This window comes from Nyctereutes procyonoides, unplaced genomic scaffold (genome assembly GCF_905146905.1).
Source record: "Nyctereutes procyonoides isolate TBG_1078 unplaced genomic scaffold, NYPRO_anot_genome, whole genome shotgun sequence".
NCBI classification, from domain to species: Eukaryota; Metazoa; Chordata; class Mammalia; order Carnivora; family Canidae; genus Nyctereutes; species Nyctereutes procyonoides.
The window spans coordinates 15,796,318-15,813,822 of NW_026575052.1; the positions used below are offsets into that span (position 1 = coordinate 15,796,318).

The window sequence follows — 17,505 nt, forward strand, 5'->3', positions numbered from 1 at the left end:
GACGTGGGATTCGATCCCGGGTCTCCAGGATCGCGCCCTGGGCCAAAGGCAGGCGCCAAACCGCTGCGCCACCCAGGGATCCCCTTGGATACTAATCCTTTATCAGATATGTCATTTGCAAATATCTTCTCCCCTAAAGACAGCTCTAACAGAATGGCTTCTGCTCAAAATCCTTCTGTAGCTCCCACTGACATCACTCAGGCCGATGCGTTCTGATTTGACATCAGGGCTGCTATGACCTGGATACAACTCCTAGTCTGGAAGGTAGAATAATGGCTCCCAAAGGTGTCTACATTCTAACCCTTGGCATGCGTGAATGTGTTACATGGCTAAAGGGACTTTCAGATGGGGAGGTTATCCCAGATTATCTGGTTGGGCCCAGTCTAATGACATGAGCCCATAAAAGTGGAGACCCTTTCATGGTTGTGGGTGGAGATGTGGGGTGGGTAGAGATAGAAGGAGAGTCAGAGAGATATGACATTGCTGGCTTTGAAGATGGAGGAAGGGGCCATGAGCCAAGAAATGCAGGTAGCTTCAAGAAGCTAGAAAAGGTGAGGACGTGGATTCTCCCCTAGACCCTCCAGAAAGAAATGCGATCCCCCAAACGTCTTAATTTTACCCCAGTGAGACTCATGTCCAACCTCTACAGAACCATAAGGTAATACATTTGTATTGTTTGAAGACACTAATGTTGTGGTAATCTATGACAGCAATAGGAAACTAATACATTTCCCATCAAAGATCAAAGCTTCCTCCAACCAGTTTGTCCCTGGCTATTCCTCCCCCCAACACCACGTGTTCTCCTCCCTCCACATCTCTGCTCATGCTATCATCCCTGTCCAGATGGCCTCTCACCTGAGCTCTTATTGACAACTGTCTTTCAGGGACACCTGGGTGGCTTAGCAGTTTGGCGCCTGCCTTTGGCCCAGGGCGTGATCCTGGAGTCCCTGGATCGAGTCCTGCATTGGGCTCCCTGCATGGAGCCTGCTTCTCCTCCCTCTGCCTGTGTCTCTGCTCCCCCACCCCCCTCTCTCTCATGAATAAATAAAATATTTTTTAAAAACTGCCTTTCACTCCACCCTGTCCTCAGCACTGACCACCTGCCAGCAGCATTCACCCTTCTGTGGGCCCAACCCATGGGCTCCCCACTAAACCATAAACTCCCTGAAGGCGATGTCTGTGATTACTTTCCTCTGAACTCCATGACCAGGAGGGCTCCACAGAGGTTTGTGGAATGAACCTGAGGCATCTTGCGTAGACCCTCTGCTTCTTAGCTGCTAGCCACATTGGGATTACCTGGAAATCTTAACACAAGTCCTAATACTACCAAATCACCAGGGAAGAATGGGAAGTAGCTCCACAGGTTATTATTGGGGGACGGTTTCCAAGATTCAGAGTTAGGTAGAAGAAGAAGGAGGAAGTTGAAGATTGAGTAGAGCATGTTGCCATTCGTGTGAAAAGGGGAAAAATATTTATGTAAGCTAACAGAGAATTCTCTATGTTTGGAAAGACATGAAAAATAGGTAAAATAGGTAATAAGACATAAACCCCTGGGACTTTCTGAATTCTGTACCATATACAGACCCATACCATATATATATATATATATATATGACCCAGTCACAAAAGTAAACAAAATTTTGAATATCCAAAATACTGATTCTGGCTGTTATTGCCAGAAAAGATCCAGGATGTCCCAGGAATCTGCATCTAAAGCACTGTCTGCCAGCTCATTCTAAGTCAGGAACTGAACTGTCAGGAAGAGGGCAGAGTTGAGATGCAAAGGGTATTTGGAAGCATAAACTTATGATCCACTTAATCAGAAAAATAGGTAGAAAGCTCTCCAGGGGATTGTGAGCCATGTTTGCGAATCTACTGATTTAGCCCCACCTCTGCATCTTATGGATGAGAGAAGAGAAGAAGAAGGGCACCTGGGTGGCTCAGTTGGTTAAGCGTCTGCCTTTGTCTCACGTCATGATCCCAGGATCCTGGGATGGAACCCCACATCAGGCTCCCCGCTCAGCTTCTCCCTCTGCCCCTCCCTCTCCTCATGCTTGTGTTCTTTCTCTCTGAAATAAGTAAATATTTTTTAAAAAGAGAGAGAGAGGGAGAGTGACTTCCCAAAGCTACACAGCCAGTCAGAAGCATAGGCCAGTTCCCCAGGAATGACAGTGACATTGACTCTCAGCCCCTGCTCACCCTCAAGCAGGGACCCTGCTGACTCACAGGGCAGGAGGAAGAGAATGACAGAGAAGAAAACACCATCTTTAATCAACCCACCTGCACAGAAATAAGGGTACAGTCCCTGCCTTGCAAGGTCCCAGTGGGAAAAGAACTTGGTCCCCTTGCAAAAACCATCTTATAAAAACAAAAGGCTTCAAAGCACCAGTGGCTAAACCCGTTGAATAGAAAGGAGGCTGGAGGCTGGGGGTGGGGTGGGAGGAGAGGGCTGGAGGCAGAAGTTGGCCCAGTGGCAGGATAGCAGCCAGGTCCAAAGAGGGCTGCTCCCTTCTTGAGCTGAACCCCTAGCTACCTGGGCAGACTATATGGAACCTCAGTGCCCGGGGTGACCAGTGGAACTCCTGGGGCTGGCTCCTTAGCACAGCACTGCAGATGGGATGGTGCAGTGTGGTCCTAGCTCAGGATAGTTTGGCCTTAGATGGTAGGGACTGCTAGATCCGATGGCAGAGAGCAAGGAATGGAGTGGTCACCACGGGCTCAGGTGTGCAAACCATCTGTGTTTCCTTCCAGTTCCCCCACGCCTCCTGCCCTCTCTTCTAACCCAGAGCCACTCCTGTTTCACAGACTGGGAAGCTGAGACCTGACCCTCCTGCCCTTGGACTCATGGTCAGTACACAGCAAGTATGGTCCTCAGGGGTGTCTGTGGAAGGAGATGGGGAGAATGAGCTCTCATCTCTGCTTGCTCTCAAGGATTCTGGCCCTCTTGGCTCCACACCACGACCCACACTCCCAGCCTGCCTCTTCAAGAACTCCTTCTGGGCTTGTTAGAGGTTTCTCTTGGAACTGAAGTGGTCATAAACGCTAGTGATCTTTGAAAGTCTTCCATTCTGGAACCACAAGTCTTCCAACTGGAGAGGTGGATGGAGCCATCAGGGGTTGGTGGAGTTGCTGAGGGGATAGGGGATCATGACTGCAGCAGACTCGGCCTCAGGGACCTGGAAGGGGGTGGCGTGGCTGAGATATGCTCCCCTTACCCCTGCCCATGCGCCGTTACTGGAATGAGCTTGAAAGATTTGCCAAAGATGGACAGGGGCCGAGTCTAGGAGGGCTTCCCTGTGGGTCTTGCTGAATTCAGGGCTCTAGGCTCTGTTCATCTGGTTCCCAACAGGAGAACAGGTGTATTGCTTCAAGAGAGGCGCTGACCAGTGGTGGTCATGGTGGCGGGTGGTGAGTGTGATGTAGATCACATGAGTTCTAGTGTCCCAGCTGGACGGGGATATGGAAATGGGTTTCAGAGACCAGACACTGGGTTTGAGTCTGAAACCACAGAAGGTACACTGTGTTCAAGGCCTGCCTCCACCAAAAGCCTTGCCGTGTGGCCTCAAGCAAATTGCTTCGTATCTCCGGGCCTCAGTTTCCATTACTCTAAAATGGGAATTATAATCCCAGCCTAGCCCGGGGAATTAAGAGTCGAATGAAAAGGCTAGAAAGCTCCATCTGCTAAGAGATTATTTTAATTGAGGGAAACTGAGGCCCAGAGAGGGCAAGGGCCTTGCCGGATGTCACACAGAGAGCCCGTGAGGGAGCTGCAGGTGGAACCCAGGACTCCTCCTAGTTCACAGTAACTCCCCCCAGGGCTGGTGAAGGCCATTTCTCGCTGGACAAGGGGCCGGAAGTGGGGTCAAGGGTTTCGAAAGGGAGAGGCTGGAGAAGGGAGGGAGGCCCCGGCGCACGCCAAGGCTGAGATAAAAAAAATACAAAGCCCGCGATCCCCTCCCCGCCCGGCCCCCCAGGGGCCCGCCGCGCCCCTGAAGTCAGTCCCAGTCCGCGCAGACCCCGCCGGCGCAGGCTGCAGTCGGTCCGCGAGCCGCCAGGGGGCGCGCCGGCCACCGCGGCCCGAGCGCGCGCAGCCGCCGCCGTCCAGCCCGTGGGCGCGGGACACCGGCCAGAAGCTACCCCGACCTGCAGGAAACAAAGGCAGGTTAGGGAGGTGGACCCTGAAGGTCCGCGGGCAGAGGGGTCCGGCTGCCCTCCGCGCTGCCCCCTCCCTTCTGCCCCGACGGGACGCCCCAGTCCCTCCACCCGCCCCAAGCCATGACCCACGTGTACAGAGGCTGCAGTTGTAAATGCGACGTCTTCTGGGGCGCCTGGTATCCGTAGGAGTCAAAGCCACCGATGAAGTCAACTGCGGAAGGGGAGGTGGCGCATAGTTAGGGATGGGCCTGTGGGGTAAGAGTTATGGGAGGCTGCGTCCTGAAAAGGAAGTATCTGAGGGCCAGACCGCCCCTCGCCCCCCGCCCCTACGGGGTCTTAGGGCGGGGCTCTGCAGCCCCATCCTGAGAGTCCGACCTATGCGGGAGCTCAGCCAGAGGAGCCGAAGCCCAAGTGGATGGAGAGCAGGGGGCGGGGGGGGGGGGGGGGGGGGAGCGAGGCGTCCTTTCTGGGAGCAGGGCTTGAGCCACTTAAGGGGGCAAGACCTCGGAGGTGGGGGTGGAGGGTAGAGCGGGGATGCGACTGGGCACGGCAGGTGCTTGGTAGGGGCGAGCCTCGTGGAGCAAACTCCGAGGGCGCAACCTAAGAGGAGTGGGTAGAGAGCAGCGCTGCAGCCTGCACTGGCACCTGGGTGTCTGGGTGACAGCCCGGGCGCGCTGGCCGCGCAGACCCCCCCACCCCTGCCGCCCCTTCACCCCCACCGAGGGGCCAGTTGGCCAACCCCGGGCTCCCTCCCGCCTAGGCCGCGCGGGGCTCTGTCCAGGGTGCTGAAGGCACGGGTGGTGCGTGCCAGGCTTCCCCGTTCCCGAGGGGCTGGGCACTCACAGCTGTCCTCCTCCTCCAGGAACACTTTGCTCACGTAGCAGGCGAACACGAAGCCAAACAGCTGGGGATGGAAGGAAAGAAGACAGAGACTCTTCCTCCACTCCCTGCCTGGCTGGGCCCAGTAGGATGGGAGGACGGGGTGGGCTAGGATGAAGGCCAACTCGGAACAGCTTCAAGTTAAATGACTGGGCCTTACGGTCAAACATAGCTGGCTCCATTCTCTGTTCTGCGAGTGGACTTGGACCAGTCATTATTTTATCTTTTTGAGCCTCGTTTTTCCCAGCCGGACTTGGGCAATAGTTTACTGACTTAAGAGGAAAGAGGATTATGTGGTTTTGGGTGTGTGGAGTGCTGAGGCCAAGACTGGGAACTATATTACTATCTTGAGGCCACTCTTCTACTCTCACAACTCTACACAGCTGATGTGGTCATGCCTTTCTGTGAATAAGCATATAAGCTTGGAGAGGGCAAGTGACTTGTCCGAGGTCACACAGCGGATACACTGGAAACTGGGTTGACTCACAGTCTGACTCATTCTATTCATTCAACTTGCTCATCCTGGAATAGGGGCTGTCGCACGGGTGAAGGGAGGAGATACAAAATATGAAGATGGATGGAGCCAGGCAGAGGCACAGGCAGGCTGGAAGGTCTAGGTTCTCCCCTTCTTAACTAGAGCCAAACAAAGGGGTTGGGGCCGACTCCACCTCTGGGGGTCTGTGGGCTAGGTGTGGGGGGGACGAGGGCAGGACGACTCACAGCCAGGAAGATCTGCAGGGCACTGCTGAGAGCTTCGATGTAGGGATAGTCAAGCAGGCAGCCGGTGACAGAGATGACATGGTGGTCTTCCAGGGCCAGGCGAGAGTTCAGGACAGGGGTCACCAGGCAGCCTGGCCCATTCTCCATCCACCAGGAGCGGTGCAGGGACGTGTTGAAGGTCATGATGAAGTCCCGGTCCTGGGGGCAGAGGGGCCTAGGATACTGAGCTGGGGCCAGGGGTGGGGGGCATCTTCCCCAGGCCCCAGGAAACCATATAAGATCTATGTCACACCTGGACTGTTGTGACAGCCTCCTCTCCTGGCTTGATTTGTAGGGCATGGAGGGAGTCTGTTTCTGCATGTCTATATTTGGCCAGTAGGTGGCGCTTGATGACTATGTAGGTCTCACCGTTCCATCAGAGATGGAAGGGGCTGGCTGACCCACTGGAGCCCCAAAGTTTCAGGGATGCAAGGGACACTAACAGGGACCAAGTCTAGTTTCCCAGCCAGGGGTGAAATCCTCAATATCGACACCTTCACAGCCCTTCAGTCTCTCCACTGCTCTCTGGGTGTGGCCCCGGGCAAACCTGCCCTCTCTAGCCCTTGGTACCCCCCACCTGAAGTGGAGAAGGGGCTGGCCTAGATCAGAGGTCCTCACCCACAGCTCGAATCTCTGTTTATCGATCCATTTGCTCATGCAGCCTGTTAATAAATATTCACTGAGTGCTGTCCAGGTGCCAAGTGCTGCTGAGATATATAATCTCATTTCATCCCCTCAGCAACCACACAAAGTGGTTATCTGTGCTTAGACAGGGAAACTCAAGCTCAGAGAGGGTAAGCCATTTTCTCAGGGTCACACAGCTTGGAAATGTTGGAGCCAGGATTTAGATCTAGCAGAACTTACAAAGCCAATGCTCTCATTCATAATTTTTCCCTTCTTTATATACTAGTAATAGAAGTTGTGTCCTCTGGGCTTGCTCTTCCACAAGCTAAAAACTTCCCCCTTCTTCAATAGTTCTGCATGAGACCTGGTCCATTCAATTGTCCCCAAAGTATCCCCTGGTCCATTCATTCCTTCCCCTTCTGAAAATATTGATCAGAACTGGACTCAAATCTTTGTGGCCTAAGCAGTACAAAGTGCATAGCATTTTCACCTCCCTTGTACTGAACACGTGTGGGGCCACTAAAGTGATTGGTTTCTACTGAGCCTGTGAGCAAGTGGGACCCCAGCCCATTCTCACCCAGATGGCCCTTTAGTCTTATCTGCTCCATCATTTTTTTCTGAGGAGTGCAAAAGAGGCCAGAAACAAAAATGTGGGGGTAAGTCTGGGGAGTACAGATTATTCGGGTGTGTGGAGGGAGGTCTCTTCAAGAGATGATGCCCCGACCAAACTAGGAGCCCCTGTGTAGGAGACAGGAAAGGTCAGGCTTTGCCCTCTGGCATTGCCAGGCCTGAGGCTTACCTGGGACAGCTGTCCAACCTCCAGGTAGAAGCAGATGATAAATGCATTCCAGCCGACCCAGAGCACCAGCCAGGCTGCATACTGGGGAAAGGAGAGGTGGGATCAGGGTGGGCCTAGGGGAGTGTGGATGGTGTGCGTCAATGGAGATAGAGCTCAGGGACTGAGGAGACCTTTGCAGGGGAAATTATGACACTATCTCACTCAGAGAGCACTTTAGAGTTTAAAATCATTTTTACATCTGTTTGGTCCTTACAACAGCCCTGCATGGAAGGCCCTGTCCTTTCTCTAAAGATAACTAATGTAAGCCCTAGAGGGGAGGTTGAAGTTTTCCAAGATCACACAGCTAGGCAGAGAAAGGGCTGCTATTCAAGCTCCAGTCCTCTGGCAGCTAATCCAATGCCTTTTGCAGAGAACAACAGACAAGCCTGGCTCCGCAGAGCCGGAGCGGAGCTGGGTATTTCCACCCAAGTCCTGTGCCTGCCAATTCCAGTGCGGTCACCCGCCAGACAGTGAAATCCTCAGGGGTGAGGAAACTAGACTTGGTCCCTGAGTGCCTGGGGCTTTCCTGAGAGCTGGAGAGCACTCTCCCATCCCAGGTGAGACAGAGCTTTGGAAGGGCCCTGTTCACCCGGCTTCTGGAAGCTCAGCCTGTGGGAGGTGGGAGGAGCCAAGAATGAGCCAGAGAGGGCTCTGGCGGGACCGTGGCAAAGCATGTCACTGTTATCACAGGTGTCAAGCATTTATGTAGTAAGGCTACTGAAAAGCCTTTTCCCTCAAAAGAAGCATGTGAATGGGTCACTGAGGGAGAACAGGGAGAAGGGTGAGCCCAGTTGAAAACAGGAGTTTAACAGAGACCATCAAGGCCCCAGGCTTGGAAAGAGGAAGCAGGAGGATGGAGCCAGGGACATGATCCCCTCCTGGGATGGGAGCACAGGAGACACTGGCCTCAAAGCCACACTGGCCACTCTAGCCCATGTTCTTGATGAACAGCAAAGGACGAAGGCCAATCCAGCCTTCTTAAAGCAACCTGAGAAGCTAAAGATGAAGTCTGTCCCTCCACTGGCTTACTGAGGCAGCGTGGCCATGTATCGGGAGCCTTCGCTATGGATCTGATATTCTCATCCTGCCACTTTTTAGCTGTGTGACCTTAGGAAGCCTCATAACCTCTCTGAGCCTCATTTCCCTGTCTGGAAAATGGAGAAGGTAAGATATACCTCGCAGGGCTGTTGTAAAGATAAGTAAAACATGCGAAACTCTTAGCAGTGTGCTTGGCACGTGGTAGGCACTCACTACATGGCAGAGCTGGTTAATATTTGGATTTTCCCCTAGGAAATTCTTCAGGGAGAATATCAGCCTTGTCTCCCTGCTGAGCAGTGAAGCATTGGGATTTGAGCCAGGCCGGAGCTAAGACAGAGCAGGGGGCTGGGCACCCAGGGTAGGGGGCAGTTCTGGCTGGATGAACAGTGGGGGTGGATTGGAGGGGCCAAGTGAGCCATACCAGAATGAGGTACCGCGAGCGGTACTGCACGGTGCCAAAGATGCCCAGGATGACTGCCATGATGTGCAGGAAGTTGGCTAAGATAGGAGCCCACTGGTAGCCCAAGAAGTCAAAGATCTGCCGCTCCAGCGCAGCTACCTGTGGGAAAAAGCAGGCTGAGGCCACGGTCACCGCCCAAAGGGGAAGGACAGCCACTCCTCCTTGACCTTGAGGAGCAGGTGACACCATTTACCATGGTAACGAGGCACTATGGCCCGACTGGACACAAGTCTCAGAGCCGTCCGGGCCCCGCCAGACCACAGGGATCTGGGGAGATGGAAGCAAGTCTGTGGGGATGAACTGAGACAGCCCCGATCATCACTTTGGGTTAGCTAACAGAAGGGAGCCAGGGTTCAGCGCACCTTCCTCCCTGCCAAGAGGCCCTCCCCACTAGCACCCCTGCCCCCTGTGGGGCTCTGAGCGGGTGGAGTTAGGATCCAGACTGCCTCCCCCACTCCTGGCCAAGGGCCAAGCCCTGGCCCTGAAGGGCCCAGGAGAGTCCCTGGGCCTGAGTCACCTCTTCCAAGGACTCCTCTCTGGAAGTCCTGGCCCGTGGAATCCGTGTGCTGCAGAGAAAGGGATTTTTTTACTCCCCTTCCCCAGGGGAGCTGCGGTAGGTTGCAAAATTGCCCTCAAGGTCTTTCTCTCCCTCTTTCCATGCTCTTTGGCAGTAGCCTCCCACACAAACACTGTGCTTGGTCATGTCGCTTGCTTGCCCAATGGGACTTTAGCAAGCACAGTGCAAGTGAAGACCCAAAAGAAATGCTTGTCCACTGGAGCTCGCCTACTGCTACACTGTAACACAGAGGACACTATGTGAAAGAGCCCCTGTGACCTGCTGGAGGGTGAGAGGAGAACCAAACACCCCGCCCCCCCTGCCCCCCACCGCCAGATGACAGCCCACCAACCATCAGACACATGAGGGAGGCCACTGTAGATCATTCCAGTGCTAGCCAACCCACCAACTGACCAAAAACACATAGCCAGACCAGAAGAATCATCCATCGGACCTACAGAATCAAGAGCTAAATAAAATGATCGTTTTAAACTGCTGCTGGGCAGCCCCGGTGGCTCAGTGGTTTAGCGCCACCTTCAGCCCAGGGTGTGATCCTGGAATCCTGGGATCAAGTCCCACGTCGGACTCCCTGCGTGGAGCCTGCTTCTCCCTCTGCCTGTGTCTCTGCCTCTCTCTCTCCCTGTGTCTCTCATGAATAAATAAAATCTTTTAAAAATAATTAAAAAAAATAAACTGCTGCTATGGAATAGTTCGTTATCCAGCAAAAGCTAGCCGATATAGGACTCAATCAACGCTCCCTTGCCAGGAACTCCTGGCTCAATGTTTCAGCTGATACAGCTGAGAACTAAAGTGCCAATGACATCATTACTGACTGTCCAATACCTCTTCTCCTGGTGACAGAATGCATCTCTTTGTGTTTTTTTTTTTAAGATTTTATTTATTTATTCATGAGAGATCAGAGAGAGAGGCAGAGACATAGCAAAGGGAGAAGCAGGCTCCCCATAGGGAGTCTGATGCAGGACTTGATCCCAGGACCCTGGGATCACACCCTGAGCCAAAAGCAGACTCTCAACCACTGAGCCACCCAGGCGTCCTGAACCCATCTCTCTGTTTTGGGAACCACTCCCAGACCTTTAGTCCATGTGGCTTGGGTGGGGCTGAGCCCACCTCTAATTTCAGCAGTGGGCTCATGACCAAATCCTAACCAAATAATCGACACACAGGGATCTGTTCAGGGCTGGGCACTTGTCCTGCGCCCTGTTCCTGAGAGTCACCCTGGAGAGTTGCTGGAGCAACTGGGGCAGATACTATCTGCCAGAGTATCTGAATGGGTAGAGTGTCACCTGGAGCTGTTGGTGACCGTCTTTGCCATCTCAGAGGGACAATGTGCTTGAGGAGGAAGCCAAAGCTAAGGGACAAAGAGGGAGAAAGAGTGAACAAGCAAGGGGAATGTCCAGGTCACATCGTTGTAGGTCTGAGGATCTAGCCATGCCGAAAATGAATTTTCCCTCCTTGTAATCATGATTTCTGTCATTTGCAACCAAAACTCCTGATTAAAAAAGAAGGGGAGAGGAGAGGATCTGGCTGGGAAGGGATAGGGAAGATTCTGATCGAGAAGATCCCAGAAGCCGTTTTCCTAGCAAGGAGGCAGGAGGAGGTGGAGCTGATGCTACCACCACCCAGATGGCAAGGCGTGGGCAGAGACCCAGGAAGCTGCAGGCCCAGCCCTGGCACCCACCCACCTGGCACCAGCCTGCCTCTTGTTGGTGACTCCTCTTGCGGGGCCCTGAAGATTGTAAAGAGCTTTCCAAGTTCATCTCTCACTGGATACTCCTTGGCAGAGAGGCAGAGCTGAGATCATTATCTCATTCTGAAGAAAGAGACCATGAGGCTCAGTGAAGGGAAGCGACTTGCCCAAGGTCACACAGCAGGTAGGTGGCAGAGCCAGGCAGTCATTCTGCTCTTCTCTGCCACCTGGTCCACCTTGGCACCAACACCCCATCATCTTTCTCTGTTGGCACAGGCCTAGGAGTTAAGAGGTGTGGGTTCTGGCTGAGAGTCTGACAGACTCCTGGGTGACCAGACCACCTTCCCCACGGAGTCTCAAGCTCCTTCTTCTGTATGTAAGAGGCCACTGGACTATAGGACCTCTAAGGGCCCTTCCAGCTTTGATTCCAGCTGACCATGGGGGAGAAACTCCTCAGGTTGCTTCCTGCTCCCAACAGCTCCTGCCCGGCTTCTGCTCTTCTCCTCTCACCCTGACTCTGCAGGCCTTGGGGAGCCTTGGGGTGGTTTGGGGCCCACCTGATGTTCTCAACTCAGCTGGCACCTGGTCCTGGCAAGGAGGCTGCCACCAGAGGATGGAGGAGGTGGCTGAGACAGACTTTCCCAGGCTCATAGTGTAGCTGGGAAGACATCTCGCCTGGATATGCCTACCTACAGTATGGTATCACCCTGGCCTGCCCCTGGCCCTTGCTCCAACCCCTCTGGGTTCTCGGGGACCTCACTGACAAAGTAGGCAGGGGGATAGTTACCACGAAAATCTTTGGAGTCACTAAAATTCAGGTTCAAATTGCAGCTCTGTGTGACTTAGTTCGAGTTACTTTCCCTCTCTGAGACTATTTCTTCAGCTATAAATAGGGAAGGCGATCCTTCCCCCAAGAAGTTGTTGTGAGGATACAGAGACATCACATAGACTAACAGACAACTAGATGTAATAAAAGGTGGCTCATTAGTAGAAGACTCAACAGTGGGAGCTCCTTAGTTGGGCACTGAAGGCTTGCTAGGAGCTGGTCCACACCTTTATCCCCAGCCAGCTCCTGCCTCCTTAAGGGGCTGAAATGACAGTTGAAGTCCTGCCTTCATTTCCCTTTTCCTATATGCAAGTCCTCCTTGGTCTTCAAAGTATACCACTATTCCCTCCTTTCTAGGAAGACCTCTCTGACTGGCCCAAGGAGCTGGCTCTTTCCCCACTGAATATGGATCTGATCCCTGGCAAGCATCACTCTGGCCCCCCTCCACCGTCCTCCATCCTTGTTCACAGAGCATGTGGTCTGCGTCAGGTCCCCTGCTGGCTTGGGATGCAGAAGGGAATAGGCTGTGGTCCCTACTCTATGGGAACTCAGAGTCTAGTAAGGGAAGAGTGACAGTCACAAACCAGTGTAGTGAGTGGGGTCACCCAGACCTGAATGCTGCTGTCTCCCTGCCAGTGCTGAAAGCAAAGATAGATTTAAGTCCATGTATATACATTTTTTATTTTAATTTAATTTTAAATTTTTTTTTTAAAAATTATTTATTTATTCATGTGAGACACACAGAGAGAGACAGAAACACAGGCAGAGGGAGAAGCAGGCTCCTCGCAGGGAACCTGATGCAGGACTCAATCCCCAGACCCGGGATCATGCCCTGAGCCAAAGGCTCAACCCCTAAGCCAACCAGGCGTCCCTTTTCAAATTTTTAAAAACTTTAAAATTTTTAAAAAGATTTATTTATTCATTCAAGAGAGAGGGGGGGAGGGCGTAGAGAGTCTTTTTTTTTTTAATTTTTATTTATTTATGATAGTCACAGAAAGAGAGAGAGAGAGGCAGAGACATAGACAGAGGGAGAAGCAGGCTCCACACACTGGGAGCCTGACGTGGGATTCGATCCCGGGTCTCCAGGATCGTGCCCTGGCCCAAAGGCAGGCGCTAAACCGCTGCGCCACCCAGGGATCCCAGGGTAGAGAGTCTTAAGCACAGAGCTCAAAACGGAGCTCGATCTCATGACCCTGAGATTATGACCTGAGCTGAAACCAAAAGTCGGCCACTCATTTGACTATGCCACCCCAGCGCCCCCCAACTTTTTTTTAACAGTGAACTCTAGGGATCCCTGGGTGGCGCAGTGGTTTGGCGCCTGCCTTTGGCCCAGGGCGCGATCCTGGAGACCTGGGATCGAATCCCACGTCGGGCTCCCGGTGCGTGGAGCCTGCTTCTCCCTCTGCCTATGTCTCTGCCTCTCTCTCTCTGTGTGACTATCATAAATAAATAAAAATTAAAAAATAAATAAATAAATAAAAGTGAAGTCTATACCCAACACGGGGCTCCAACCCACGTCCCTGAGATCAAGTCCTATGTTCTAACCGACTGAGCCAGCCAGGCGCCCCTCCATATATACTTTTTGAGATTCTGCATCTTAAAAATAATCTCAATTCTAGAGTTATTTTTTATTAGAAAACCAAGTCAGATATTCCAGAACTTCTGCTTGTGCAGCTGTGATTTGTGGCTAATTAACAAATAAAGAACAAACAATTAGGAGGAATATCTTCCCCATCTGGTTGCACCACTTAGAACAATAATCTGAGGGCTGCAGTGACTGTAAATCCTAGCGGGCCTTGCTGTGTCTTGTTAGTCTGTTGGGAGGAATAGCGTGGAGACAACGGCAGCCTCCTTTGCAAAAATTCGAGTGCACATGCACTGAAGGAAAAACTGACTCTGGGCTTTTTGTTTGTTTGTTTTTAACCTGGTCAGCCTGTAAACCAGGTCTTGAGTCTCTCTCCTCGGTGGGCAGGACCAGGACAGAGCTCCTGTTGGCATCTGATGTGGCCTCCTGCCTGATGGAGGAGGCGGGCCACCACCCCATCCAAGTGCTTTTTCTTTGCATCGTTGTTTTGTGTTTTGTTTTAAGTAGGCTCCACAGCAGCGTGGAGCCCAACATGGGGCCTGAACTCATGACCCTGAGATCAAGACTTGAACGGAGATCAAGAGTTGGAGGCTTAACCGGCTGAACCACTCGGGTCCCCAGTAGCATGGTTTTTCTAAAACACAGAATTGGTTGAGTCACTCTGTCATCAGGGCAGCCCACAGAGCCTGGGGTAATCCTGGAGGAGGCCTTGGGCCTGCCAATGCCCCCGAGAAGCAGGATGGGTGGCCTGACCATCCCAGAGTGACAATGAGAACAAGTCACCCATATTCTGTCTGGATCTGTCTAGACCTAAGGGGTAAGTCCCACGTGCCTGCCCCTCAGCCCTCTCCACCCTCCTCAAGGCCCTGTGCTGCTTCACCTCACCCACCTGCCCTGCCCCCACCCCTTTCACAAGCCCTTCCAAACCAGCCTGTGCCCCTAAAAGCCTCAGCTCCTTCCCCATGAGGTCCCCCTCCCTTACGTTTTGCACTCAAGGATGGTACTTTCTCTGTGCTCTTCTCATATCCCTGTTCCTCGGGCCCAAGGGTGAAGTGAGATCCCCTGGGATCCCTAAGTTGCTTGCAGAACTGGGCAACCCTGTGCCTCTTGGGCTCAGGCCCTGTGGCTATTCCACTTCCTTCACACTGACCTTGTCATCTGCTGGCCTCCAGGTTCTGCCCTGCCCTGAAAATGAGTTTCATCCCTGCATCATCCTGGTTGCCTTTGACATCATCCAGGGGCCACCCCCTTCCAGCAGCTCAACCTCTCAACTCTCAAACACCATTCCCGTGTCCTTTCCCTCCATTTCTCCTCCTCCACGGCCACCGGCCACGGTATGGACTGTGGCATCACCACAGCTGCCCGCCTTCAAAGTCACCAATTCGACAGCCCCTGTTGGACCACTCCAGCTTGCTTCCCAACATCCCTGACGGTGATGGTGAAGACCCGGGCCCAGTGCCTCAGGTGCCCTGCCTCTCACCCTCCACCCCTCCCATTCCCTGGTTCCTCACATCACAGCTGGGCTTACTGGGACCACACGATGCTTCCTCACTTGCACATGAGCTTCTCCTGGAATCCAAGCTCTCATACCGGCTGCCTTTCCATCACACCTGTCAGGAAAAGCCCACACCTGCGCAAACCCAATTAACGATTTTCTCCCCGCTTGCAAAACAGCCAAGTGCTGCTAGAGAAAGTCACCCCCCAGGCAGACAAAGTGCAGGACAGATGCAGATCCATAATCACCAGCTCTGAGCGCCCCCCTGCTGCCCCACAACCCAACTAGGCTTCTCTGGGGAACTCCCTTTCCCCACTGACTGTTTCAGATCGGCCTCACTGTCCTTGACCCTCCTACCCCTGCAGCCTCATCTCAGAGGACCTGGCCTCTGTCTCCCCAGGCTGACCACTGCCTCCACCTACACTCTGGACCCCATCTCCTGTCTTCTCAGGAGCTCCCACCATCCTCAGACTCTTCTTGCCTGTACCTCAACCTCTTCCTCCTCCCAAGATACTTCTCACTGGCTCCCAAACACACTCAAGCCACTTGATTTAAAAATAATAATAATAAAAGAAAGAGGCCCCTCCTCCTCCACCAGCAAATGCCTCATCTATCTCAAGGCTCCCAAGCCCAGAAGTGTTGAAGGGCCTCCACGGCCAGCTCTGCCAGTAGCTCCTCTGCTCGCATGCACACGATGATTTGGTTCAGTGGTTAGGAGTGGAATCTCGGTGAGAATCCTGGTAACTCCCCTGCACCTCAGTCTTCTCACCAACAGAATGGGTGTGATTCACAATACCTCCCTCACACGGTTATAGAAAGATTCCATATTAATTTTTGTATATATTTAAAGTAAGGTCTATACCCAACGTGGGGCTCGAACTCACGACCCTGAGATCAAGAGGTGCATGTTCTACCGACTGAGCCAGCCAGGCACCCCATTTCTTTTTTAGTATTATTTAAATTCTATTCTGCTGCAGGACTCCATGCCCGCCACTTCCCTTACTCTCTCCACGGCACTTATCCTAGACTAACGTACTACCCACTCTCTTTCCCTGACTCTTGGGTTGGAAGGTAAACTCCGCAGGAGCAGGGATTTCTGCCTGAGGTGGTCACGGCTGCATTGCTGGTGCTGAGAGCCATGCCTGGAACACTGCAGGTGCCAACGTTGCACTTGGTCTCCCCCTTCCCTGGCCACTGCTGATTCAGGTGCAGATCATCCTCCCATGCAGCCAGGCCCCCAAGTGTCAGAACACCCCAAGGCCATTTCCTGGGCCCTCTTTCTGCTCCATTGTCCAAGCAAACACACGCCCACCCCTGCTTCAGGGGTTACCTGCCCGTGTTTCAGCCTCCAGCCCCTTTATAACCGGCTACTCATTGGATGGCTCATCATGAACTTACTTACACCCAGACTCGGTCCATTTCCAGTGTTTGGGCCCCATGATGTGTCCAGCTACAAAAGCTAGAAAGCTAGACTTCAGGTCCTGGTCTCCCTCCTGCTCTTCTGAATCCCTCACATCTGGCCACATTCTCCTGTTGCCGTCCTCTCATCTGGCCATTATAATACTCCCCTCCTGTCCAGCCCAGGCCCCCCAGCCTACCTGAAGCCTAACCCGCCCCTCTCCTTTCCCAAGTGAAGCCACCACGAAGCTCCCCTGCGGCCCTTCCCCCTGCCCTTCGTTCCCCACCCCCACTCGATTATTTATTTATCGGGTAGCTGCCAGCCAAGGGGGATGCGGTTGCCATGGGAACCTTCAGCCCCGAGTCAGGGCTGCCTCTGTTCTCAGTAGGATGCTCTAGTCTGTCTAGACGCCAACCCCAGGAGCCCAACCCCAGGTGGGGCCAAGGGATGAATGATGCAGGTGGGCCCACCCCAGCCCCAGGAAGCTGGCTGGGAGAGAGGCTGGAGAGAGGGCCGGGTTCTGGGCCACAGAACCCATCAGAAGCCTCTGGTGCCTAAGCCCTTGCCAGCCAATCCTGCAAGTCATTTCTTTCTTGGCCCAAATTCCAGCCATGTCACGGCGGCACTTAGACATGGAAGTCAGGCCATCAGATGGAATGATGAGAGAGGCGGTCCCTGAAGTTTCTAAAGAATGGTTTGGCCCAGTCAAGGGCTGAGGTGGGAAGGGCTCCCCATTTGGGGTCTAGCAAATGTGAGTTCCATCCCCAGTCAGTCTCTGATTCACTGTGTGACCTTGGAAAAATTAATCCCCGTCTCTGACCCTGACCCTGAAGATTCAGGTCATGCATGGAAAGCTCTCAGCCCAGCGCCTGGCACACGGTTGGTACTCTGTATATGGCAACAGCCTTTGCTGCAATCCCAAATTCAAGCTCCCCTTCTCCCAGCGGATTTCTGAGGCAGCTGACAAAATTAAACCCGACTCAGCCCCTCATCCATGAAATGAGGGAGTGGGACTGAAGCCAGACAGGAGGACCCCCGGAGATCCACCAGTCCAACCCCCTCATCAGGGAGGTGAGCAAACTGACAGCAGTGAGCTCTGCAAGAGGAAGGGTCTTCTCATTTTCTCTGAGCTCTGCTCCCATCTCCAAGGTCCATCTAGGGCAATGCCCTTTGAGCAGGAGTT

The 17,505-nt window shown here is 53.2% G+C and overlaps 1 protein-coding gene across 2 annotated transcripts in view; it reads right to left on the reverse strand.

The window, feature by feature from the left end:
- Window positions 1–2,249: 2,249 nt before the first annotated feature.
- The window catches only part of NKAIN1 (sodium/potassium transporting ATPase interacting 1), a 41,937-nt gene continuing 26,681 nt past the window's right edge, over window positions 2,250–17,505 (reverse strand). The window contains exons 2-7 of one of the 2 annotated variants that reach the window (XM_055331968.1): window positions 8,715–8,852; window positions 7,217–7,297; window positions 5,755–5,952; window positions 4,999–5,059; window positions 4,285–4,366; window positions 2,250–4,143 (exon numbers count right to left, since the gene is read on the reverse strand). In XM_055331968.1, the coding sequence (XP_055187943.1) occupies window positions 4,134–4,143; window positions 4,285–4,366; window positions 4,999–5,059; window positions 5,755–5,952; window positions 7,217–7,297; window positions 8,715–8,852 (570 nt within the window). In that variant the 3' untranslated portion in view covers window positions 2,250–4,133. The remainder of the gene's footprint in view (window positions 4,144–4,284; window positions 4,367–4,998; window positions 5,060–5,754; window positions 5,953–7,216; window positions 7,298–8,714; window positions 8,853–17,505) is intronic. The other variant, XM_055331969.1, reaches the window with a different exon arrangement.